Genomic DNA, 26271 nt, shown 5'->3' with positions numbered 1-26271 from the left:
AGTAACAATATTACTATACAAGTTGCCTGATGATTCTCAGGAGGACTACACACAAATTATTGCACTAATAATGTCCTGCACTCACTCCTTTCTTCCTGCAATTGTACATTGTTAAGTTCATCACAAAACTGAATTAACTTCCCATTCCGGTATTTCTTTTCCTGTGTCTTATGCTGATTCAAAATGATCATCTTCTTTCATAATCAACCACAACTAACAATATACTATTCAAATACTGTTTAATGCAACACAAGATTGACCTCTGAAATTGATGTTACTTCATTTTTTCTATTAAAATTGCATTGTTACTGACATGTCTAAATTGTATTAAATTTCTGTTGCTGCCATATCACTATCACATTACAAACAACAGTTCACAACTTTATACTGCCCTCACAGTTTGAAAAGTCTTCCACTCCAAATCAACATCAGAGCACCAAAATGCAACTTGTTGCTTTGATGTCACAGCATAAATGCCCTCAGAGTCAATCTTCTGAATATTTCAGCATCCACCCAGCAATCAGTAGTACAAGGTGGGCTGATGCACTCCTCCTTTTTACACGGAAGAAATGTGTTCATACAAATCATTTACTATAATAGTCAAAACAGTAAATGCTGAAAATATTCTGATTTACAATAATGATTCAAGAATATATTACAAGTATAGTTTTATTTTATATCTTGTGGAAGGGAGGCCTGAGTGATTATAAACACTACTTCCTAACTGTATGTTTCTTCTATTTCTGACTGCCAATGTCAACCACTTTTCTGACCAGATCCAACTGGGCATGGGTGGGTCCACAACCTGACTTAATCATGTCTCCAAAATATTACAGAATACACAGGGAATGAAAGAAAAGTCAGAATTTTCCTTTTTTTTTGTTTGAATACAATATTGTGAAACATCCAACCACAATGACAGCAATGACAGGTCATTTATATTAACAGATACCTTTTCCAGGTTCATACTTTTTAAGGTGACATCCATGGATTTGACAACTCCTGCCATCGATTTGGTTACCTAAAATAAAACATTATCATCAGTCAAGTGCAGAAAGTACCTCACCGTCATGATCAATTAGTAGCGACTCACTAATACTATACATGTCACTCCACGAACAAACATACAGGGACAGCATTTGTCATGCAGTTAACATTGAGTAAACTTGCAATGCAAATGAAGACTAGATTCTTATCCGACCATAGCAGATAATAAATTTGTTGATTGGTTCAACAGAATGATGTAGATTGTAGATAGTGATAGTCTTGACTTTACCCTTGATGACATAGCTCCTACACTGCTAATGCTTCACATCCAACTTCCATTTCATTCCTGACTTGGAAGAGGACTCAGCAGCAATTTAAGACAAGTGACAATTCTGGAAGCCCCTGCCCTTCACCAGAACACAGATATATTCCTATCCATGTAAGAGTCAAAATATCTGTCAAACACTGCAGTTTCCATCATTTCCTCTGGCAACTCATTCTATATACCCACTACCCTCCCCTCTGGTCCTTCAAATCTTTCGTGACTTACCTTGAACCCATACCCTTGAACTTGTGACCCTCCCTCACCCCACCTAGGAAAAAGACTGTGATTATGCCCCTTATATTTTATAAATCTCTATGAGGTCACCGCTCAGCCTCTTAAACGTCTGGGAATATAGTCCTAATCAACCCAGCCTCCCTTCTAATTCAAGCAATTAAAAAATCCCAGTAAAATATTTTTTCTATCTTTTTTAATGAGATCCCTTCTATAGCAGGGTGACCAGACTTCACACAATAGTCCAAGTGTGGTCTCACCAATAACTTCAACAGTCATTATGTGTCCCAACTCCTGGACTCAATGCCCTGCCCAGTGCAATAAAAGCTAGCCAAATTACCACCTTGTCTAACTGTATCTGTACTCCCAGGTCTCTTGCTTTATAAGACTCTCTTAGATAACACACTTCACTATACATAATGCCACCAATTTTGGTGTCATTAGAAAACTTAGCAACCAGTGACAATGATATTCTCATTCAAATGAATAAAAGAGTCAAGCTCTCCACACTCAGCAGCATCATTGTATATCTTATCACAGCTTAATCATATATTTCCACAATGTTGTGACCAGATTATTCCAGGTGTGGTCTCACCAATGATTTGTACAGCTGTGGCTTGTATACTCCCGTATTCAGCGCCCTGACTGTCAGTTTCAGGGAACTCTGTGACTGTACCCTTCAGCCCCTCTGTCCTACAACACTTCCCAGGGGAGTCCTGTCCTGGTTTACCTCCCCAAAATGCATCAGTTTGCACTTGTCTGAATTAAATTCCACCCGCTGTTCCCTTGCTCGCTTCCCCACTACACCACAAAGTCGGTGTCATCTGCAAACTTATGAATCTACATTATCTTCCAGCTTATTCATTTCAGTGACAAACAATAGTGGGCCTGGTAAAGAGATCACTGGTTACAGGCCTTTGTCCTCCAATCTGAAAAATTTCACCTTCCACTATTTCTTCAGCAGGGTTTGAACAGGGCACGACTGCGCAAGCTCATGGAGGTCAGCCAGTGAGAGTAGCGGGAAGTTTAAAAGCAAGCAGAGTTGAAAAGGTGACGGTTATTTCTTCAGCAGTTTGAACGGGGCACGACCGCGCAAGCGTGTGGAGGTCAGCCAGTGAGAATAGCGGGAAGAGTCTAAAAGGAAGACAGATTTACAGAGCGGGCGACGGAGTAGACGGAGACTGAGTAGGAAGGCTTTGGCTCGACGAGGCTTTGGCGATAAAGGGTCCAGGCCATGTAGGTTATCTGTTTAAAATAAAGACAAAGAGTGTGTGTGTGTGTAAGGCCGGTTTTCTGTGCTCAGTGTCAGATGTGGGAGGTCGTAGAGACTCCCGGCCTCCTGGACGACCACATCTGACTAGCTGTGATGAGCTGCAGCTCCTTAGAGACCGCATTAGGGAACTGGAGCTGCAGTTCGATGACCTTCGTCTGGTCAGGGAGAGTGCGGAGGTGATAGAGAGGAGCTATAGGCAGGTGGTCAGTGTTGTATGAAAGGAGACAGAGAAGTAGGTAACAGTCAGGAGAGGGAAGGGCAAAAAGCAGGTACTAGAGAGTGCCCCAATGGGTGTCCCCCTTAACAATAAGTATTCCTGCTTGAGTACTGTTGGGGGGGAAACGGCCTACCTGGTGGAAGCAACAGTGGTCGTGCCTCTGGCACGAAGTTTGGCCCTGTGGCTCAGATGGGTAGGGAATGGAAGAGGATGGCAGCAGTGATAGGGGACTCAATAGTTAGGGGGTCAGATAGGCGATTCTGCAGATGCAGGAAAGAAACGCAGATGGTAGTTTTCCTCCCAGGTGCCAGGGTCTGGGATGTTTCTGATCGCGTCCACGATATCCTGAAGTAGGAAGGAGAACAGCCAGAGGTCATGGTACATATTGGTACCAATGACATAGGTAGGAAAAGGGAGGAGGTCCTGAAGAAAGACTACAGGGAGTTAGCAAAGAAGTTGAGAAGCAGGACCTCAAAGGTAGTCACCTACAGCGTGGATCAGCACTTGGCGCTATGATGTTGTGGCCATTACAGACACTTGGATAGCTCAGGGGCAGGAATGGCGACTTAGAGTGCCAGGCTTTAGATGTTTCAGAAAGGACAGGAAGGGAGGCAAAAGAGGTGGGGGTGTGGCACTGCTGATCAGAGATAGTGTCACTGCTGCAGAAAAGGAGGAAGTTATGGAGGGATTGTCTACGGAGTCTTTGTGGGTGGAACTTAGGAATAGGAAGGGGACAATAACTCTACTAGGTGTTTTTTATAGACCACCGAATAGTAACAGGGACATCGAGGAGCAGATAGGGAGACAGATTCTGGAAGGGAGTAATAAGAACAGAGTTGTTGTGGTGGGAGATATTAACTTCCCAAATATTGATTGGCATCTCCCTACAGTGAGGGGTTTAGATGGGATGGAGTTTGTTAGGTGTGCTAAGGAAGGTTTCTTGACACAATATGTAGATAAGCCTACAAGAGGAGAGGCTGTACTTGATCTGGTATTGGGAAATGAACATGCTCAGGTGTCAGGTCTCTCAGTGGGACAGCATTTTGGAGATAGTGATCACAATTCTATCTCCTTTACCATAGCATTGGAGAGAGATAGGAACAGACAAGTTAGGGAAACGTTTAATTGGAGTAAGGGGAACTATGAGGCTATCAGGCAGGAACTTGGAAGCATAAATTGGAAACAGATGTTCTCAGGGAAACGTGCGGAAGAAATGTGGCAAACGTTCAGGGGATATTTGTGTGGGGTTCTGAGTAGGTACGTTCCAATGAGACATGGATAGGGTACAAGATCTGTGGTGCACAAAGGCTGTTGTAAATCTAGTCAAGAAGAAGAGCTTACGAAAGGTTCAAAAAACTAGGTAACGATATGAATCTAGAAGATCATAAGGCTTAAGGCTAGCAGGAAGAGCTCAAGAATGAAATTAGGAGAGCCAGAAAGGGCCATAGGAAGGCCTTGGCGGACAGGGTTAAGGAAAACCCCAAGGCATTCTGCAAGTATGTGAAAAGCAAGAGGATAAGACCTGAGAGAATAGGGCCAATCAAGTGTGACAGTGGAACTGGAGGAGATAGCAGAGGTACTTAATGAGTACTTTGCTTCAGTATTCACTACAGAAAAGGATCTTGGCGATTGTAGGGATGACATGCAGTGGACTGAAGAGCTCGAGAATGTAGATATTAAGAAAGAGGGTGCAAAAAAAAAGAAAAAATTAAGTAAATAAGTACATAGGGATTGGATAATTATGTCTGCGGGCAGGAACAAGCACGAACAAATTGGGATATGAACACCTACAATGGTTGGTATATAGGCTTGTATGCAACATTTTGGACCAGTGGAAATGGTCCAGAAGGGTTGTATGGAAACTATTATTACCATTTTTCTTAACAACTAATTTCATTACTTAGCCTAATAGGTTAGATTTACCACAGTACATAATTATCTATTTAAATGTTTATTTTGCTTTTATATCATCTCAATGTGTACTTAAGAATGTATAAATAATTGTAGTTTTATACATATAAAAAAATGGAAAAGGTTATATGTGTGAAAAAAGTACATGATAATTGTGAACTCCTTATCCAAATAAAAATAAAATTTAAAAAAAAAGAAAGAAAGAGGGTGCGTGAGCTTTTGGAAAGCATCGAGTTGGATAAGTCACCCAGACCAGATGGGATGTACCCCAGGCTACTGTGGGAAGCGAGGGAGGAGATTGCTGAGCCTCTGGCAACGATCTTTGCATCTTCAATGACGATGGGAGAGGTTACGGAGGACTGGAGGGGATAGTGTTCTCAAGAAATCACTTGACATACTTGGCTGTAACAGTTGGCTGGTCATGTTGCAGCTGTATAAAACGGTGGTTAGTCCACACTTAGAATATTGTGTGCTGAGGGAAAACGCAAAGTTTTTGAAAAGGTGCAGAGGTGGTTCACAAGTCTGTGGGCTGGATTAGGAAGTGTGAGCTATTACTAAGGTTGGCCAAACATCGACACAGTGCAGCACGGTTGGCAGCAATTTGATAGATCTATGCTACATTAGGATAGGGATTTTTAGAGTAGATACTCCAGACATAAGGTTTGACCAGAACTGTTGTAATTTCACAAAGCGGTCAGTGAACAAAGTATCGCAAACATGAGGAATTCTGCACCATCCTGACGAAGGGTCTCGGCCTGAAACGTTGATTGTACCTCTTCCTAGAGATGCTGCCTGGCCTGCTGCGTTCACCAGCAACTTTGAAGTGAATAAAGTATAATGGGTTTTGGATTATAGCAAAGTACATTAGAAGAAGAAAAGTATGTGGAGAGACAGGCAGGATTGGCAAAAGATTCTGGGGAACTGAGCATATAACCACTAAAGGGAGAAAGAAGGTGTGGTGAAATTAATTTGAAGCCTAAATCAGAGGATTAAGAGATGCTGTAGAGCTGCAAGCATTTTCTGAAACAAGGAATTTGAAGAATCAAGTACAAAGATGAGAGTTTAAACCTAACGAAACTGGAACAGACAAATTATGATCAGGAGAGATGGCTGAGCAAGGACTGCAGAGTTTCAGCTCAAGCTCACAGAACATGGAGGTGCACAGCCTGAAAGGCTGCCTTATAGAAGAATTAAACCAATAACTCTGAATGAATCTAACCCCTGTTCCCTGCAGATTGACCACATCCCTCTCTCATATCCATGTGCCTTTATCTAAGAGTGCCCATAACACTCGCATGCCATCTCCCTCACACCACCCTGACAAGCTATTCCAGGCTCCTCCCACTCTCTGTGTGAAAACAAAACTTGCCTTGCAATTCTCCTCAGAACTTTTCACTTTAATTACACGCCCCCCAGTGTAATACACTTCAATTCTGGAAAAAAAACATTCTGTCTACTCTATGCCATTCATAATTTTATGAACCTCTATCAAATCTTCTCTCATCTACTGCTGCTCGAAAGGAAACAATCCCAGCTTGTCCAATCTCTTCACACAGTACATGTCCTCAAAACCTGGCAGCATCCTGGTAAACACACACAAAATGCTGGAGGAACTCAGCAGGTCAAGCAACAGCTATGGAAATGAATAAACAGCTGACATTTCAGACCGAGACCCTCTGTCAGGACCGGAAAGGAGAATGAAGCCAGAAGTTGGGAGGAGGGGAAAGAGTACAAGCTAGAAGGTGATAGGTGAAGCCAGGTGAGTGGGGGAGAGGGGGATGAAGTATGAAGCTGCAAGGTGATAGGCGGAAAAGGTAAAAGGGTAGAGAAGAAGGAATCTGATAGGAAAGGAAAATGGACCATGGGAGAAAGGGAAGGAGGAGGGGCACCAGAGGGCGATGATTAACAAAGGGGGGAGAGGTAAAGATGTGTCTGGTGGTACAGCCCTGTTGAAGATGGTGGTATTTGAACAGAGAAGGCAAATGACATATGTAACTGATGTTGATACATTTGATGAGCCTAGAGGCAACAAATAAAATGGACCCATTTCCCTTCGTAAAATGAGTCAAAAACAGGGGACACTGATTCGAGGTAGAAGGTTGAAAGAAGACAGACGAATGGTAGGCATCTTAAAATTTCTGCTTGTAGAACTGTAAACTCTCATCATATTCAAGAAAGAAAGCATGCAAACATTTAGTGATCCTTGTTTTGGTAGCTCAGTGGCCTCTTTATTAGGTACTCGTGGACACCCGCACTTTACTTTGTTTATCTATGTGTAGATTTAATTCTTTCCTAAGTTACTGTGTGTTGTGTGTACCACTGTGCTTTACACACTGGTCTAGAGAAATGTCTTCTTTGACGGTATATACTGTAGCTAAATGACTTGAAATATGATCTAAGTGACTTTGACCATGGAATGATTGTTGGCGTTAGACAGGGTGGTTTGAATATCTCAGAAAAAGCTTATCTCCTGGTACTTCCACACACAACAGTCTCGAGAATTTTCAGAGAATGGTGCGAAAAATGAAAAGCATCCAGTGAGTAGCACTTCTGTGGGTGAAAATGCCTTGTTAATGAGAGAGGTCAGAGGAGAATGGCCAGACTAGTTCAAGCTGACAGGAAGGTGACAATAACTCAAATAACCACACGTTACAACAGTGGTGTGAAGAAGAGCTTCTCTGAATACACAACACATTGAACCTTGAATTGGATGGGCAGAAGACTACAAACATACACTCATGGCCACTTTAATAGGTACAGGAAGTATCCAATAAAGTGGCCACTGAATGTATATATAACTTGGATGAAAATGCAGTGGTCTTACTAGTTTGCAGATGAGACAAAATTGAATGGAGTTGTAAACAGTAAAGCTCGTTGAAGTTGGGCTGACCAGTGGCAGGCAGAATTTAATCCAGACAAGTGTGAGGTAATATACTTTGCATATCAGATTCTATTAGAACGTATAATGTCAGGGTCTTCAGGTGCTCAAACGCACAGAGAGATGCACATCTACGTTTGTATATCTCCCTGAAGATAGTGATGGGATAATAAAGAAGGCATTTGGTTCACTTGCTTTTACAGGCTGAGGATTTGTGTAGGCTGCATGAAGCAGGTGTACAAAATGTTATTTAGAGAACATTGCATTTGGAGAATTGTCTATAGTTCAGGTTGCCTATATCACAGCAATAGAGGGAGTACAGTAGAGATGTTGCCTGCAATGGAGGGATGTAGCATAATGAAAGTTTAGATAGACTAAATTTGGAACATAAGATATTTAAGAACAACAATTATTGATGTTTATAAAATACTGAGGGGCAGGGACTGAATAAATAGTCGAGAGTCCTTTTCCCAAATAGGAGGGACTAGAGGATGCAGGATTGAAATGAATGAAGAAATTCTGAAGTTAGGGGAGTAGATTTTTCCACACAGAGGGTAGTGAATATTTGAGACAAGCTGCTAGAACAGGCCTTGGAGTGTTTGAAGGCAGACAGATAAGCACTTGAATAGGAATGAAAAGGGATCTGAGCCTAACACCCGTGACATTAAACCTGATTCTGATCATGTAGACAAAAGGCACAGACAAGATTCACTTAAAGGGGCCTAGCTGTACGACTCTATTTCACCTCTGAAAGAAAATAACCTGCAGGTGCCTCCTGAGGAATTGTGATCTGCAGGCTACACGCCAAATGTTGGAAAGCAGGGTTAAGCTGACTACCTTCTTTTCAGCAGGCATGATGATGCTAAGGTGAGCTAAAGTGGATTCTTTAAGGCTTCTTTCTTTCTTATTGCACAGGTAGGAATGTGGAATGACAGCACAGCGGTATGTTCCTCTTTCAGGATGTGGGAAGTCAGGGAGTCCTTCAGTGTCTCTGATGACTACAGCTGTGAGTAGTGGACCCAGCTACAGCTCTTTGCAGACCACATTAGTGAACTGGAGCTGGAGCTGGATGCTGAGGGGTAGATAGAGCAGAGTTACAGAAAGCTAGTCTCACCTAAGATGCAGAAGGCAGGTAGCTGGTGTCTGTAAGAAGAGAGAAAGGAAGTCTATTGCAGAATACACCTGAGGTTGCTCCACTCAATAATGTATACCACTTTGGATATCGTTGGGGGGATGCTGGGGGGAGGGAACAACCAGGTCTCTGACACTGAGTCTGGTCCTGTGGCTCTGAAAGGAATGGGGGAGAAAAGCAGAGTGGTAGTGATAGGAGATTCACCGGATAGGAGAACAGACAGGGGACTCTGTTGAAGAGAGCAAGACTTCTGCTTCGTATGTTGCCTCTCAGGTGCAAGGGTCAGAGAGGTCTCAGATCAAATTCACAGCATTCTTAAGGGAGAGTTTGAGCAGCCAGGAGTTGTGGTACACATTGGTACCAACAATATAGCTAACAAAAGCAATGAGACCCTGGAGAGAGAACATAGGGAGTTAAGAAGGAACCTGAAGAGAGGGACCTCAAGGGTAGGAATCACTGGCTGGATTGCAGCCTGTTCCACATGCCTGTGAGGGAGGAATATATAGCAGACAAATGTGTGACTGAAGAGTCAGTACATGGGGGTAGGGTGTCGGATTTATAGATCATCGGGATCTCTTCCCACGAAGGTATGACCTGTACAAAAAGGACAGGTTGCATCTGAACTCAAGGTGATTGTGAGCAGGTTTGCTAGCGATGTCGGGGAGAGGTTAGACGAGGTTGGCAGGGGCATGGGAACTGAGCTGTGGCACTCAGTCGAATAGTCGGTATAAAAGTAATGTGCAGACTGTGAGGAAGGGTAAGGCATAAATGCAGTCAGTTGGATGTGTGAGGGTGATGAAGCATGGATCTTATTTAAAATAAAATACAGATCAATCAGTTTATCAAAATATGATTTTGCCATTATAGAGACAGCTGTTGCAAGGACATGGTTGGCTGTTCAATGTTGCAAGGTATAGATGTTTCAAAAAGGACAAGGAGGGATTTAAAGCAACGTCACTGCTAACTGGAGATGCTATCACAGCTGCAGGATCGCCTACCGAGTTGGTGTGGGTGGAAGTCAGAAACAGCAAGGGAGCCATCACTCTTTTGGGAGTATTCTATAGGACACCAATGGACATGGAGGAGCTGATCAGTAAAAAGATTTAGGAAAAGTGCAAAAATAACATGATTGGTACCTGCAAAAGGTGTATTTTTGACAGAATTTATAAACCCGAGAAATTCCGCAGATGCTGATAATCGAATGTAACACAAGCAAAATGCTGGAGGAACTCAGCAGGTCAGGCAGCATCTACAGAAATGAACAAACAGTTGACATTTCGGGCCGAGACCCTTCTCCAGGACTGGAAAGGAAGGGGCAAGAAGCCAGAATAAAAAGGTGGGGCGGGGAGGAGGATAGCTAGAAGGTGATAGGTGAAGCCAGGAGGGAGGGAAAGGTAAAGGGCTGGAGAAGTGAGAATCTGATAGGAGAGGAGAGTGGACCGTAGGAGAAAGGAAATGAGGAGGGGGATAGGCAGGTGAGAAGAGGTAAGAGGCCAGGGTGGTGAATAGAAGAAGAAGGGAGAGGGAAGGATTTTTTTTTACCAGAAGGAGAAATCAATATTCATGCCATTAGCTTGGAGGCTACCCAGATGGTATATAAGGTGTTGCTCCTCCACCCTGAGAGTGACCTCATCATGACACAAGAGGAAGCCATGGACCGACATGTTGGAATGGAAATGGGAACCAGAATTAAAATGTTTGGCCACTGGGAAGTTCCACTTTTGGCAGATGGAGCGGAGACGCTCGACGAAGCGGTCCCCCAATTTTCAATTTATACTGGTCTCACCAGTGTAGAGAAGGCCAGATCAGGAGCACTGGACACAATAGACAACCCTAGCAGATCCATAGCTAAAATGCTGCCTCGCCTGTAAGGACTGTTTGGAGCCCTGCTTGGAGGTGAATGGACTGGTGTAGCACTTTGGCCACTTGCAGGGTTAAGTGCTAAGAGAGAGATTTGTGGGGAGAGTTGTATAGACAAGGAAATCATGGAATTAGTGATCTCTGCAGAAAGTGGAGAAAGGGAGAGAGTTAAAGATAAGTTTATTGGTGGCATCCCTTTAGAGATGGCAGAAGATGCAGAGAATGATATGCTGAATGTGGAGGCTTATGGGGTGGTGGGTAAGGACAGAAGGAATTCTATCACCGTTAAGGTGGCAGGAAGATGTGAGTGCAGATGTTCGGGAAATGGAGGAGATGCAGGAGAGGGCAGCATTGATGGTGGAGGAAAGGAAACCCCGTTCTTTGGGTTTTTATAAATAATGAATGAGGAAGTGGAGGAGTTGTTTAGTAAGTTTGCAAAAGACACAAAGATTGATGGTGTTGTGGGTAGTGTAGAAGGTTGTTGTAGGTTACAATGGGACAGATGCAGAGCTGGGCTGAGTGGTGGCAGATAGAGTTCAGACCAGAGAAGCATGAAAAGATACACCTTGGAAGATTGAATTTGAAGGTGGAGGACGAGGTTACTGCCAGGATTCTTAGCAGTGAGGAACAGAGGAATCTTGAGGCCCAAGTCAAAAGATCCATCAAAACTACCACACGTTGACAGAGGGATTAAGGCATATGGTGTGTTGGCCTTCATTAATGAGAGACTGAGTTGAAGAGCTGAGGAGGTGTTGCAGCTCCAGAAAACCCCAGTCAGACCACACTTGGAGTTTTGTGTTCACTTCTAGTCACCTCATTATAGGAAGGATGTGGAAGCTTTAGAGAATGTGCAGAGGAAATTTATCAGGATGATTACATTAGATTCAACTTTATTGTCATTGTGCCAATTACAGATACAAAGCCAATGAGATGCAGTTAGCATCTAACCAGAAATGCAAAAGAGTAGTGTTATTTACAAAATAACTGCGAATATACTTTATTATACTTTATTGTCACCAAACAATTGATACTAGAACGTACAATAATCATAGAGATATTTGATTCTGCGCTTCCCGCTCCCTGGATTACAAATCGATAGTAAATATTAAAAATTTAAATTGTAAATCATAAATAGAAAATATAAAAATGGAAAATAAGGTAGTGCAAAAAATTGAGATGCAGGTCCGGATATTTGGAGGGTACGGCCCAGATCCGGGTCAGGATCCGTTCAGCAGTCTTATCACAGTTGGAAAGAAGCTGTTCCCAAATCTGGCCGAACAAGTCTTCAAGCTCCTAAGCCTTCTGCCGGAGGGAAGAGGGACGAAAATTGTGTTGGCTGGGTGGGTCGTGCTAGAAAATGGGTCGCCACAATGTCCTTGATTATCCTGGCAGCACTGCTCCGACAGCGTGCGGTGTAAAGTGAGTCCAAGGACGGAAGATTGGTTTGTGTGATGTGCTGCGCTGTGTTCACAATCTTCTGCAGCTTCTTCCGGTCTTGGACGGGACAACTTCCATACCAGGTTGTGATGCACCCTAGAAAAATGCATTCTACGGTGCATCTATAAAAATTAGTGAGGGTTTTAGGGGATGGGTCAAATTTCTTTAGTTTTCTCAGGAAGTAAAGATGCTGGTGGGCCTTTTTGGCAGTGGACTCTGCTTGGTTGGACCAAGTCAGGTCATTTGTGATATTGGCCCCGAGGAACTTAAAGATTTTGACCTGTTCCACTTGCGCACCACCAATGTAAATTGGGTCATGCGGTCCGCTACTCCTTCTGAAGTCAACAACCAACTCCTTCGTCTTGCTGACGAAGTAAGTGCAACAGCACACAAATATAAAAGTACTGATACAGTACAATATGGGTGCAATACTGCTTAGCGCTGTGATGTGAGGTTCAGCAGGGTCACAGACTCAGGAAAGAAGCTCTTCTTGTGCCTGCTGGTGCGGGAGCGGAGGCTCCTGTAGCGCCTAAGAGTTGGGAGGAGAGTAAAAAGTCCATGGTTAGAGTGAGATGCAACCTTGATAATGCTTTTCACCCTGCCCAGGCAGCATTTATGGTAGATGTTCTCAATGGTGGACAATTGGGTGCCGATAATCCGCTGGGCATTTTCACCACACACTGGAGTGATTTGCGGTCCGATAAGGGACAACTACCATACCACACTGAGATGCAGTTGGTGAGTATGCTCTCAATGGTACAGCAGTAAAGTCCGTCAGCATCCTGGGACAGAGGTGAGCTTTCCTGATGCTCCGCAGGAAATGAAGGTGCTGTTGCGCCTTTTTGATCAGGATGGAGGAGTTCAGGGACCAGGTGAGACCCTCGGAAATGTGGACACCAAGAAATTTGAAGCTTGATACACACTCTTGATACACACTGCAGCTTAATGTGAAAAAGACTAAGGAGCTGGTGGTAGACTTGAGGAGAGCTAAGGTACTGGTGACCCCTGTTTCAATCCAGGGGGTTAGTGTGGACATGGTGGAGGATTACAAATACCTGGGGATATGAATTGACAATAAACTGGACTGGTCTAAGAACACTGAGGCTGTCTACAAGAAGGATCAGAGCCGTCTCTATTTCCTGAGGAGACTGAGGTCCTTTAACATCTGCCGGACGATGCTGAGGACGTTCTACGAGTCTGTGGTGGCCAGTGCTATCATGTTATCCTGTTGTGTGCTGGGGCAGCAGGCTGAGGGTAGCAGACACAAACAGAATCAACCAACTCATTCATAAGGCCAGTGATGTTGTGGGGATGGAACTGGACTCTCTCACGGTGGTGTCTGAAAAGAGGATGCTGTCTAAGTTGCGTGCCATCTTGGTCAATGTCTCCCATCCACTACATAATGTACTGGTTGGGCACAGGAGTACATTCAGGCAGAGACTCATTCCACCGAGATGCAGCACTGAGCATCATAGGAAGTCATTCCTGCCTGTGGCCATCAAACTTTACAACTCCTCCCTTGGAGGGTCAGACACCCTGAGCCAATAGGCTGGTCCTGGACTTATTTCATAATTTACTGGCATAATTTACATATTACTATTTAACTATTTATTACTATTTTCTATTACTATTCTATTACTATTTATTATTTCTATGACTATTATTATTTACTACTTATTAACAGTAATATTACTATTTCTATCACTATTTATTATTTATGGTGCAACTGTAACGAAAACCAATTTCTCCCGGGATCAATAAAGTATGACTATGACTATGACTACTCCACTGCAGCTCCATTGATGTAGATGGGGACGTGAGTGTGGCTCCTGGCATGCCTGAAGTCCACAACGATATCCTTGGTCTTCTGGGTGTAAGGGCCAGGTTGTTCTCAGCACACCACACAGCCAGGTGCTGGACCTCGGCCCTGTAGGCCGTCTCGTCATCCCCTCTGATCAGGCCAACCACCGTGGTGTCATCTGCGAACTTGATTATGGAGTTAGAACCATGTACAGGAACACAGTCATAGGTGAAAAGGGAGTACAGAAGGGGACTCAGCACACAGCCTTGAGGCTGTTCAAGGAGACAGTGGAGGAGGAGAGGTTGTCTAACTTAACTGATTGGGGTCTGGATTAGAGAACATGTCTATTAGGAAAAGTTGAATGAGCTAAGATTTTTTCCTTTGGAGCAACAAAGGATGAGAGGCAACTTGCTAGAGGCGTATAAGATGATGAGAGGCATAGACAGAATGGACAACTGACACCTTTTTCCCAGGGCAGCTGTGGCCAATGCCATGACCGGAGGAAGGTCTAGGGGAGATGTTAGAAATGATGGCTCTGCAATGCACTCCCAGGGCTGGTAGTGGAAGCTGATTCAATAGGGACACTTATCAGACTCCTAGAATGAAAAAATTGAAGGGCTTTGATTATGTGGGAGGGAAGGGTTAGATTGATTGTGGAGTAGGTTCATAATGAACAACATCAGGCCGAAGGACCCCTGTGTACTGTACAGTTTTATGTTCTACGGGTTGAGGAGTGGATGGAAAGATAACTTTATCTACCATCCGTTCAGATGAGGAGCACCCCTTCTGGTTGCAGATAACATAATTGAAAGGAAGCCTTTTGTTTAGGAAGAGTAAAGATAAGCTAATAAAGGATTGCAGTGGTATGCGACTGTTATTGGATATTTCTTCTGACCCTGCATGTATGTTATTAATTTGAACAGTGATAAAGAGGTTTTGACGAATGCCCTGTCCGGGAAGTAATTGGAAATCATTCCTGAAATAGCCTTTAAGATTGTCCTTTTCGTTCAGAGTTCAGCAGTCTATTGCATCATTTTCACACCATAAATTTTGATGCCAAGAGACAGTGAACCATGGTAAACAGCCATAAATAATACAACATATGACTTTAGCTCAGAATATTTCAGCTCCATGGCAGGAAAGCTTGACTTTGAACACTCAAAGTAGATCCATGCTGTCATAAGTCACCCAGCACAAAAACACCGTCTTCAGCTAATAGTCATAGTCTTAGTCATACTTTATTGATCCTGGGGGAAACTGGTTTTCGTTACAGTTGCACCATAAATAACAAATAGTAATAAAACCATAAATAGTTAAATAGTAATATGTAAATTATGCCAGGAAATAAGTCCAGGACCAGCCTATTGGCTCAGGGTGTCTGACCCTCCAAGGGAGGAGTTGTAAAGTTTGATGGCCACAGGCAGGAATGACTTCCTATGACGCTCTGTGCTGCATCTCGGTGGAATGAGTCTCTGGCTGAATGTACTCCTGTGCCCATCCAGTACATTATGTAGTGGATGGGAGACATTGTCCAAGATGACATGCAACTTGGACAGCATCCTCTTTTCAGACACCACCGTCAGAGAGTCCAGTTCCATCCCCACAACATCACTGGCCTTACGAATGAGTTTGTTGATTCTGTTGGTGTCTGCTACCCTCAGCCTGCTGCCCCAGCACACAACAGCAAACATGATAGCACTGGCCACCACAGACTCGTAGAACATCCTCAGCATCGTCCGGCAGATGTTAAAGGACCTCAGTCTCCTCAGGAAATAGAGACGGCTCTGACCCTTCTTGTAGACAGCCTCAGTGTTCTTTGACCAGTCCAGTTTATTGTCAATTCATATCCCCAGGTATTTGTAATCCTCCACCATGTCCACACTGACCCCCTGGATGGAAACAGGGGTCACCAGTACCTTAGCTCTCCTCAGGTCTACCACCAGCTCCTTAGTCTTTTTCACATTAAGCTGCAGGTAATTCTGCTCATACCATGTAACAAAGTTTCCTACCGTAGCCCTGTACTCAGCCTCGTCTCCCTTGCTGATGCATCCAACTATGGCAGAGTCATCAGAAAACTTCTGAAGATGATAAGATTCTGTGCAGTGGTTGAAGTCCGAGGTGTAAATGGTGAAGAGAAAGGGAGACAAGACAGTCCCCTGTGGAGCCCCAATGCTGCTGATCACTCTGTCAGACACACAGTGTTGCAAGCACACGTACTGTGGTCTGCCAGTCAGGTAATCAAGGATCCATGATACCAGGGAAGCATCCACCTGCATCGCTGTCAGCTTCTCCCCCAGCAGAGCAGGGCGGATGGTGTTGAACACACTGGAGAAGTCAAAAAACATGACCCTCACAGTGCTCGCTGGTTTGTCCAGGTGGGCGTAGACACAGTTCAGCAGGTAGACGATGGCATCCTCAACTCCTAGTCGGGGCTGGTAGGCGAACTGGAGGGGATCTAAGTGTGTCCTGACCATAGGCCGGAGCAGCTCCAGAACAAGACTCTCCAGGGGCTTCATGATGTGGGAGGTCAATGCCACCGGTCTGTAGTCATTGAGGCCGCTGGGGTGCGGCGTCTTCGGCACAGGGACGAGGCAGGACGTCTTCCACAGCACAGGAACCCTCCGGAGACTCAGGCTCAGGTTGAATACATGGGGAAGTACTCCACATAGCTGAGGGGCACAGGCTTTGAGCACCCTGGTACTGACACCATCCGGTCCTGCAGCCTTGCTTGGGTTGAGACGTTTCAGCTGTCTTCTCACCTGTTCAGCTGTGAAGCCCACCATGATGGTTTCGTGTGGGGAAGGGGTATAGTCATGAGAGCAGGGTGGGGGACTGTGAGGAGGGGTAGGAGGGGAGAGTGGAATATGTGTTGGTTGGGGGCCGACAACAGATGACTCGACTAATGTAGTGTTGTTCCCTGTTGACACGAAATCTATTTTCACACACCAGGAACGTATCTTCAATGCTTTGCCCGCTGAAGTGCCTGTCTAAACGCATTATAAAATTTAGTATCTGATTTCACCCCCTCCTTTGGCAGTGTGATTTAGGTTCACGCACACAATTTTTCAGTCAGAACAGACTATGTTGGGAATAGATTTTGGAGGCAGGAAATAACACAGCTAATTTGTCACACAAAGCTGATGTGAGTCTGTCTCTATCTCTTATTAATGACAAATTAACCATCCAAATTGTATAATACAATACTGTCCACCGATAAACATTCTTGTGCTGATATACAAAACTATAACACCAGTCAACTTCAATACAGCATGTCAAATAGCCTGGATTTATTTTCCCATTGACTCAGATATAGATGCAGCAACTTGGAATTGAGTACCTTGCCCATTGTAACTGCGCTCTGAACGCGCGCGGCCACTGCATCCACTCTTGCACTCATTCGCAGAAAGTTGATGGACTGATTCTTTTGCCGGATTGCATTTTCTGCATGTATTCTTGCTACTTCCGTATTACCTTTCTGAATTGCCTGTAAATGTAATAAAGTAGACATTTGAAAACTGAAAATTAAGCTTTGAGTCCAGAATTAGCAAAGGGCTAAATACAACTATTAATATTATTTAACATTGTATCTAAGATTTTCCTTTCAATACCCTATGAATTGGTTTTGTTTCTATTGCAGTGCATTTGCAAACCTCTGTCAAGGAAAAAGAATCACACACAATACAAACCAATGACTTTCAAAAACAATAATATCAGTTTTAGAGACAGTTAATGTTACAGAAAGCATGTGTACATTGCTTAATTCTAGTCCACAAAAGCTAACATTTCACACATCAACTTTCCCATAACACTAACAACAGGAATTCTGCAGATGCTGGAAATTCAAGCAACATACATCAGAACTCGTTGACTTTATTAACTTTGCCTCCAACTTTCACCCTGCCCTCAAGTTTACCTGGTCCATTTCTGACACCTCCCTCCCCTTTCTAGATCTTTCTGTCTCTGTCTCTGGAGACAGCTTATCCACTGATGTCTACTATAAGCCTACTGACTAGCGTTCACCAGCAACTTTGATGTATGTTGTTTCCCATAACACTCGCTGGTTTGACTATTTATCTTGGATGATAAATACATCACAATTTGTACACAGATTCTATTTTGCATTGATTCATCAGCTGCAGCTGTACAGCATATCTAAAATAATGCACAAGTAATATAAATTATCTCAAAAATATACTGGTATATGATTCTAAAAAGAGGGTCCACTGATCCTTCACAGCAAAAAATTGTCCAGTTAGAAACTCCAGTAAATAATACTCTTGTGTTATTTTTCCAAGAGGAAATTATAGATTATCCTATAAAAATGAGTCAACTTCAAAGGAATCTGAAAGCCAAATTCTTGTAATAAAAATGAAGTAATGCAAATGAAGTCGTGAAGAAAGGTCTCGGCCTGAAACATTAACAGCTTAATCCTTTCCATAGATGCTGTCTGACATGCTGAGCTCCTCCAGCATTTTATGTGTGTCGCTGAGGATATGCAAAGTTTACCTCAAACATTTCAGCAGAAAGCCATTGTACCCTTTAAGACTATATATTTCACCTATTAAAATCCTGCTAATTATCTTTCATACTAAGAATTTTCAAAGTTTGGAGTGACAATTGGTAGACAATTTCATGAATAAACCCCTGAATTTACCCAGCGGGATTAACAGAGTAATTATTTATTTTATTCTAGAAAAAAATTCTAGATTTTAACTGCTGATTTGTAAGTTTGACTTGCAGCTTTAGACCACCAACTTCCAGTTAAATAGCATATTTAATGTAGAAATCTATCATGCTGAAATGTATGTATTTTCCTTTCCTGTTGCTTGGCCATTGACAACTGAGAGTAATAGAAATACATTAATGCAGAAGGTCTTAAATCTGAGGGCTATAGACTGGTTATTGGGAAAGTCGGAGGTTGGGACTGACAGACTTCTGAATATAGTAAATGCCGGTTAACTGGGACACATCGGAACCAGTACATTTTGTTCCAATTAAATGCTAGCCCAATTAGCTGAAGTTTCATGCAAATAGTTAAAAAGGTATTAACAAGACAAACTATCTGAGTAACAAATTATGTATTAAGATGAAATACAGAACATCAATACTATAAAACTTTATAGGTTCCTAATACGTTTGTAGTTGTTGATGGAGGATTTCATCCAATGAATGCTGCCATAATCTTTTGATTGACTGTAAATTACCAAAATCAGCACAGATACCTATTGCAGGCAACGGAGTGCTTTCACACATTGATTTTGATGATTGCATCTTCCAAATCTTCATTTTCATTGTAACATTCAAGATGACTGTAGATACCTTCAAGTTGTTAGAAGAGTAACATAGCTTCATTTTCACTCACTACCATCTCTGGCATCTCCAAGCCTGAATACTTGAAACCACAGTGAACAAAACACAGCTCTGAATTGTCTTGCTGTTTATTTCTTGCCAGCTATCAGTGACAACAATCATTACCTTCTAAGCACAAACATACACAACAGGCACACTTTAAAAACAGTTCACTCTAAGCACAGCGTAGTGTCTAGTGGGCACACAAGTGCACACAACTGATGCTAGTTAGAAACTGTTTGGCAACATTCATTGTCTACACTGGTTACTGGTTTGTAGAATGTAACTTCTGACAGAATGCATTGCTGTGGATATGTTAGTAACTGAGAAATATCAGCACTTCACTGATTTCTTTACTGTCAATTTGAATTGCCTTTGAACTCAAGTCCCAAAAAAAATCTATGCACATTAAACATATGATATCTAGTAACGTAGCCTGCTTGGGAGATAGCTGTTTTTGTCAAAACTGGATATTAACTCTCCCATTCTCAGAGTGTGTGATTCAATCATTTGCTAAATGATCTGAACTGTGGATTAAGAACAGTGGTGTAAAGCAACATAGTGCTGATTGTAAAACATATCAAAATGAGTTAATGCTGCATCAACTCTGAAAATGATTTTGTTTATATTGATAACTATTGAACAATTGATTATCTGAACTGTAAGAAAACTTATGCAGCTCGTGCCCAAGAGTAGTTTGGGATTAAAATGTATTTTTGGATAGTGTCAGATATAAGTGATGTATCTATTTATCCTGACCATCTGAACTAACTAAATTATACTAAATAAAAGCAACATTTTTCTTTTAACGGCAGTTAGAACACTTCACAATCCAATTCAATCATACTTTCTATCAGTAAACAGACACATGTACAACAGATAATCTACAAAGGGGTTCACACTCAACAGTGGCTTCCGGATTTATCATAAACAGGACAATTTAGTAACCAAGACAAAAACATCCCTTTTGAACTTCTTGCTATCCTCTATAATAATCCTGTTGCTGCTATCGACTGATATTCAACCAATCAACTGGTTCAGATACTTAGACCATTACAAATATTTTCACTGGAAAAACATCTGTTTGGAAATCAGTAAAATCATTCTAAAACACTCAACAGAACTTTGTAGTTTCTGCACATGATTCAAAAGGTCCCAGTAGATAGATTCTGAAAACTGCGAGTCATGAGCTTGATCCTTTAAAGAACTACCTGATAATGTTAAGTAATCTAGGATGTGGATGATCCTGTTCTCGGGGGGAACTATAACACGAAGACATATTTCTCAATATCACACATTCTATACCATAAAAATGGAGCCGATCTGATGAAATTTGTTAAATGCTCATGCACAAATTTGGACAAAAGGACTAGCAGGTGACAGGTAAATGGAACAAAGTTCGTCTGTGGCAATGAGAATGGTGCTCAGGAAACACGACGATGAAACATACATGGCACGAATTTTACGACCAGACAGCTAATTAATTACCTTTTTGATTTTGGCTTTTTCTGCTTTTTCTTCTTTATCACACTTTTTGGCATTTCTGGAAAGTTCCTTTGCAGCAAACTTAAGATTAAACAAGTTTTCTGAAGAAACGTTAAGGACATAACGTCCAAAATGACTCCCACTAACCAGAAAAGACAAGTAGTAATGTTTAAACGCTCCTTACTGCTGCAATACCACATAAGAAGTGCTAGAATAAAAGCAATAAGTCATTTTAGAACAAAATAGTTCAATGTGTTTGAAACAAAACATAAATTCAACCACATTAAACAGCATTAACTATTAATTAGATTCTGATACTAAAGGCATTAAAGCTCTTTAAACTCAAACACAATAATTAGCTGAGCTGGTTGACATGATAAATAACTGTAACTATGGTTTTCATTGTTTAGATAAACAGTAAATTGCAATACTCCAGATCACACCAGACTATATATGATGAGTCTACGATGATTGACCTGAGGGTTAGCAGAGCCAGTAACATAAGGAAAAAGTGAGGATCTTCAATCATTTTAAGATAATACAAAGACAAGAATACCAGCAGATACTAGAAATCCAAAGCAACACACACAGAATGCTGGAACTCAGCAGCCAGGCAGCATCTATAGAAAAGAGTAAACAGTCGATGTTTCAGGCCGACACCCTTCATCAGGACTGCAAAAAAAAAGAGAAGTTAGAGCAAGAAGCTGGGGAGGGGGAGGAAGTACAAGGTGGTAGGTGGTAGGTGAAACCGGGAGAGAGGGAGGGGTGAAGTAAAGAGCTGGGAAGCTGATAGGTGAAAAAGATAAAGGCTGGAGAAGGAGAATCTGATAAAAGGAGAAGACCATGGAAGAAGGGGACAGGGAAGAGCACCAGCGGGAGGTGATGGGCAGGTAAGGTGAGGAGATGAGATAGGGAAATGGCAATGCTGAAGGTCGGGGGGCAGCAATTACCAAAGTTGGAGAAATCGATGTTCATGCCATCAGGTTGGAGCCTACCCAAACAGAATATAATGTGTTCCTCCAACCCAAGTGTGGCCACATCGCGGCAGTAGAGGAGGCCATGGATTGACATATCGGAATGTGAATGGGAAGTGGAATTGAAGTGGGTGGCCACTGGGAGATCCTGCTTTTTCTGGTGGACGGCGCGTAGCTGCTCAGCAAAGTGGTCTCCCAATCTACATCAGGTCTCACTGATACACAGGAGGCCACACTGGGGGCACCGCACACAGTAGGTGACCCCAACAGACTCACAGGTGAAGTGTTGCCTCACCTGGAAGGGCTGTTTCAGTGAATTTATTTGGTCCATTTCCAACACCTCCCTCCCCTTTCTTGACCTCTCTGTCTCTATCCCTGGAGACAGTGTATCTACCGATTGCTTTTACAAACCCACTGATTCTCACACCTAGACTTTACCTCTTCCCAGCCTGTCACTTGTGAAAATGCCATCCCCTTCTGTCAGTTCCTCCGTCTTCACCGCATCTGCTCTCAGGATGAGGCTTTTCATTCCAGAACTACGAAGACGTCCCTCTTCTTCAAAGAAAGGAGCTACCCTCCTCCATCAATGATGCCTTCATCTGCATCTCTTCCATTTTGTGCACGTCTGCCCTTGACCCATCCTCCTGCCACCTCACCAGAGTTCCTATCATTCTCACCTGCCACCACAGTAGCCTCTGTGTCCAGCAACCTCCACCATCTCCACCAGGACCCCTCCACCAACATATTTCCCTTCGCCCCCAACCCCACTTCTGGTAGGGATCTCTCCCTAGCAACTCCCTTGTCCATTCATCCCTCCCCACTGATCTCTCTCCTGGTACTTACCCTTGAAAGTGGAACAAGTGCTACACCTGCTCCAATACCTCCTCCCTCACTACCGTTCAGGGCCCTAAACAGTCCTTTCAGGTGAGGTGACACTTCACCTGTGAGTCTGTTGGGGTCATCTACTGTATCCGGTGCTCCCAGTGTGACCTCCTGTATATCGGTGAGACCTGACAGAGATACTGGGATACTGCTTCGCTGAGCACCTACACGCCGTCCACCAGAAAAAGCAGGATCTACCAGCGACCACCTATTTTAATTCCACTTCCCATTCCCATTCCAACAAGTCAGTCCATGGCCTCCTCTACTGTCACAATGAGGCCACACACAGGTTGGAGAAACACCACCTTGCTCCACCATCTGGGAGCCTCCAACCTGACGGCATGAACATCGATTTCTCAAACTTCTGATAAGTGCCACACTGCACCCCTCCCCCCTCATCATTCCCATTCCCGTTTCCCTATCTCATCTCATTTCCTTACCCCCCAACCATTCCCATTCCCGTATCTCATCTCATTTCCTTACCCCCCCACCATTCCCATTCCCGTATCTCATCTCATTTCCTTACCCCCCTCACCATTTCCATTCCCGTATCTCATCTCATTTCTTTACCCCTTTCACCATTCCCATATCTCATCTCATTTCCTTAACCCCCTCACCATTCCCGTATCTCATCTCATTTCCTTACCCCCCCACCATTCCCATTCCCGTATCTCATCTCATTTCCTTACCACCCTCACCATTCCCGTATCTCATCTCATTTCCTTACCCCCCCCACCATTCCCATTCCCGTATCTCATCTCATTTCCTTACCCCCCGCCACCATTTCCATTTCCATATCTCATCTCATTTCCTTACCTGCATCACCTCCCCCTTTGGTGCTCTTCCCAGTCCCCTTTATTTCATGGCCTTCTACCTTCCCCCTTCTCCAGCCTTTATCTTTTTCACCTATCAGCTTCCCAGCTCTTTACTTCAACCCTCCCTCTCTCTCGGTACCACCTTGTACTTCCTCCTCCCCCCACCTTCCTGCTCTAACTTCTTATCTTTGTTTCCTGTCCCGATGAAGGAGGGTCTCAGCCTGAAATGTCAACTGTACTCTTTTCCATAGATGCCTGGCCTGCTGAGTCCTGATTTAAATGCCGAGCCTAGTCAAGTCAATGATTGTTACTGGAGGGGGCAGAGATTATGAAAAAGAATTTTATAGATCTGGAGAATCGCACAGCACAGAAAATGGCCCCATAGCTCAGCATGTCTCTGCTCACTTTCTCCACATCAGGTCTATAATCTTCAAGTTGTGTTTCAAGGCCAGCATTTATCTTTTTTTTCATAATTAAGAGCTGAGAAGCAACTTTTTTCAGCTGCCGCACTCTTCCTGGAAAAATTACTCTCGCATTATTCCCAAAGTTTAGCCCAGCAGCAATGAGGGAATGTCACTCTATTTGTAGGTCAGGGTAGTCTACATCAGAGAGGCCACAGCCGTGTGGGGCATAAAAAACAAAATAATTTGTTCTTTAATAGTTATTCATGGGTACAGAAATCACTGAAAATGTGATTTGACTCATTTCAATAGATGGCTCTGTTGCTAAGATTGGCATAAAGGAATGAGGGTACTTGACTTGATTTAAACTACTGGCAGTTCTTGTCAGCTATGGTCGTTCAAAGTCCCTGAACCTCACGGTATACCAGCAACAACTGCTGCCTTATGAGATTTGGACTGCTTACTTGATATACCTTGATGCATTGAAGGATACTGTCAAATCCACGGGCAGGTTAGCAATTAGGTCCTTGTTACCTCAATGGGTAGGCCACAGCATTTGCCTGCATGATACCACACTCCCAAACTACCATTCCAGGCTCTGAACAGCTGCCGATTGCAGGAAGAAAAGATCAAAGGACCACCTTAGATCCTCCTTGAAAACTACTATCAAACTCATTCATTAAGAGTGGAGATGGAGCTTCCAACACGGTGCCCACCCTGTCAAGCTCATCTGTGCACTTTGTGGGTTAGATGTCAGTCACCTCAGCACCCACGGAAAGAGTGGAAGCACCCCCTCCTCAATCCCAAGGGTCTGCTGTGAGTACCATGATCTGATTATGCCCAACCTCCCAAAGCTAATATTCTATTATTTCTCACAAAAAAAACACATGAAACAAAGCTGCAAATGACTGTGGCCCAGATAAGAGTAATACTCTGCCTAGGAACCAGTGACTGAAGTGTCTCCCACTTCCAGCAGGGCCAGCCCGGCTGTAGTAACATCCCCACCTCCAGTCGGACTGTTCACACACACCCTCATCCCACCTCTGGAATGGTCACTGCACCAGCCTCCATTTCCACTGGGGTGATCACAGCCCCCCTTCCATTGGGGTGATGAGAGGCCCACCGCCTTCCCTTTGGCAGTACTACTAGAGAGATGACTGGAGTCAAGTATGATGTTTTCCTCAGAGGTTGTCTGTTGGTGGAGCTTCACTTAACGTAACTAGATCCACACACAGACCTGCCCTTAGCCAGTTGCTGATCGCCACAGGATCTAATCCAGGATGTTAGGGTGCATTCCCTTAATGGAAAACAGGTGGGGAGGCTGATGCAGCCACACGGTCTTTGACAGATTGGTGGTATGGGGTGCAAGACGACCAGAATTCTCCCTTCCGACAACTGTCAACACCAACACCCCTCTTCCCGGGGTGATGACAGACACTGACCCATGGGGTATTCACAGATCCTTCTCTCCCGCCGGGGTCGAAGACCACCCCTCCCCTCCAATGGGGCCGATCATTAACACTAACACCAGCTGTCCTCGGGACAGGTCCGCTCCTCCCCTCCCTGGGAAATTCCAGAGCACCCTCCCTCCCTTCTCGCCAGGGGTAATCACAACACCAAGCGCAGATGCCCCTCTCGTCTCCAGACAAAGCGAGCGCTGGGTAACGACCTGCACACTCACCCACCCTCGACCCCAACACAACAAGGATACTCTCCATACTGGACGACATAGTTCAGAGTCGGAACTTCGACCACAACAAACCGCACTCCTTCCGCTTCCGCTCACTGCGCGTGTGACGTCACCGGTCGCTGAGCGCGTCACCGTGTCACGTGGGGCCGATCCTTCCCGTTCGGCGCGGCGTTCTGAGCTCTGGAGTTACTCGTCACCTCATCCTCTCTGTAGTTATTGCTATTCATTTATAACGTTTTCCTCCTTTTTGTATTTGAAGTTTGTAGTCTTTTGCACGTTGGTTGTTTGCCGCCCTGTTGGGTGTAGTCTTTCATTGATTCTATTGTGTTCCTTGTATTGCTGTGAATGCCTGCAAGGAAATGAATCTGAAGTTCTCTGTGGTGACAAATTTACTTTGAACTTTTGACCCCTGATGAGGACTGACTCATGGGCCTCCAGTTTCCTCTTCCTGTGTTCAATAATCTGCTCTCCGTTTTTAGACCATAAGACATAGGAGCAGAATTAGGCCATTCAGCCCATCCAGTCTGCGCTGCCATTCCATCATGGCTGATCCTGGATCCCACTCAACCCCATACACCTGCCTTCTTGCCATATCCTTTGATGCCCTGAACAATCAGGAAACT

The 26271-nt window shown here is 43.7% G+C and overlaps 1 protein-coding gene across 1 annotated transcript in view; it reads right to left on the bottom strand.

Moving 5' to 3' along the window:
• chmp1b (charged multivesicular body protein 1B) overlaps positions 1-25811 on the bottom strand; it is a 78384-nt gene extending 52573 nt beyond the window's left edge. Inside the window, exons 1-4 of the mRNA XM_063060441.1 lie at positions 25670-25811; positions 20890-20987; positions 17390-17536; positions 953-1021 (exon numbers count right to left, since the gene is read on the bottom strand). Of these exons, the coding sequence (XP_062916511.1) occupies positions 953-1021; positions 17390-17536; positions 20890-20987; positions 25670-25688 (333 nt within the window). The 5' untranslated portion in view covers positions 25689-25811. The remainder of the gene's footprint in view (positions 1-952; positions 1022-17389; positions 17537-20889; positions 20988-25669) is intronic.
• Between the last annotated feature and the right edge of the window lie 460 nt (positions 25812-26271).

The sequence above is a fragment of the Mobula hypostoma genome, chromosome 10 (genome assembly GCF_963921235.1).
Source record: "Mobula hypostoma chromosome 10, sMobHyp1.1, whole genome shotgun sequence".
NCBI classification, from domain to species: domain Eukaryota; kingdom Metazoa; phylum Chordata; class Chondrichthyes; order Myliobatiformes; family Myliobatidae; genus Mobula; species Mobula hypostoma.
This window is presented reverse-complemented; position numbering and strand designations above follow the sequence as displayed.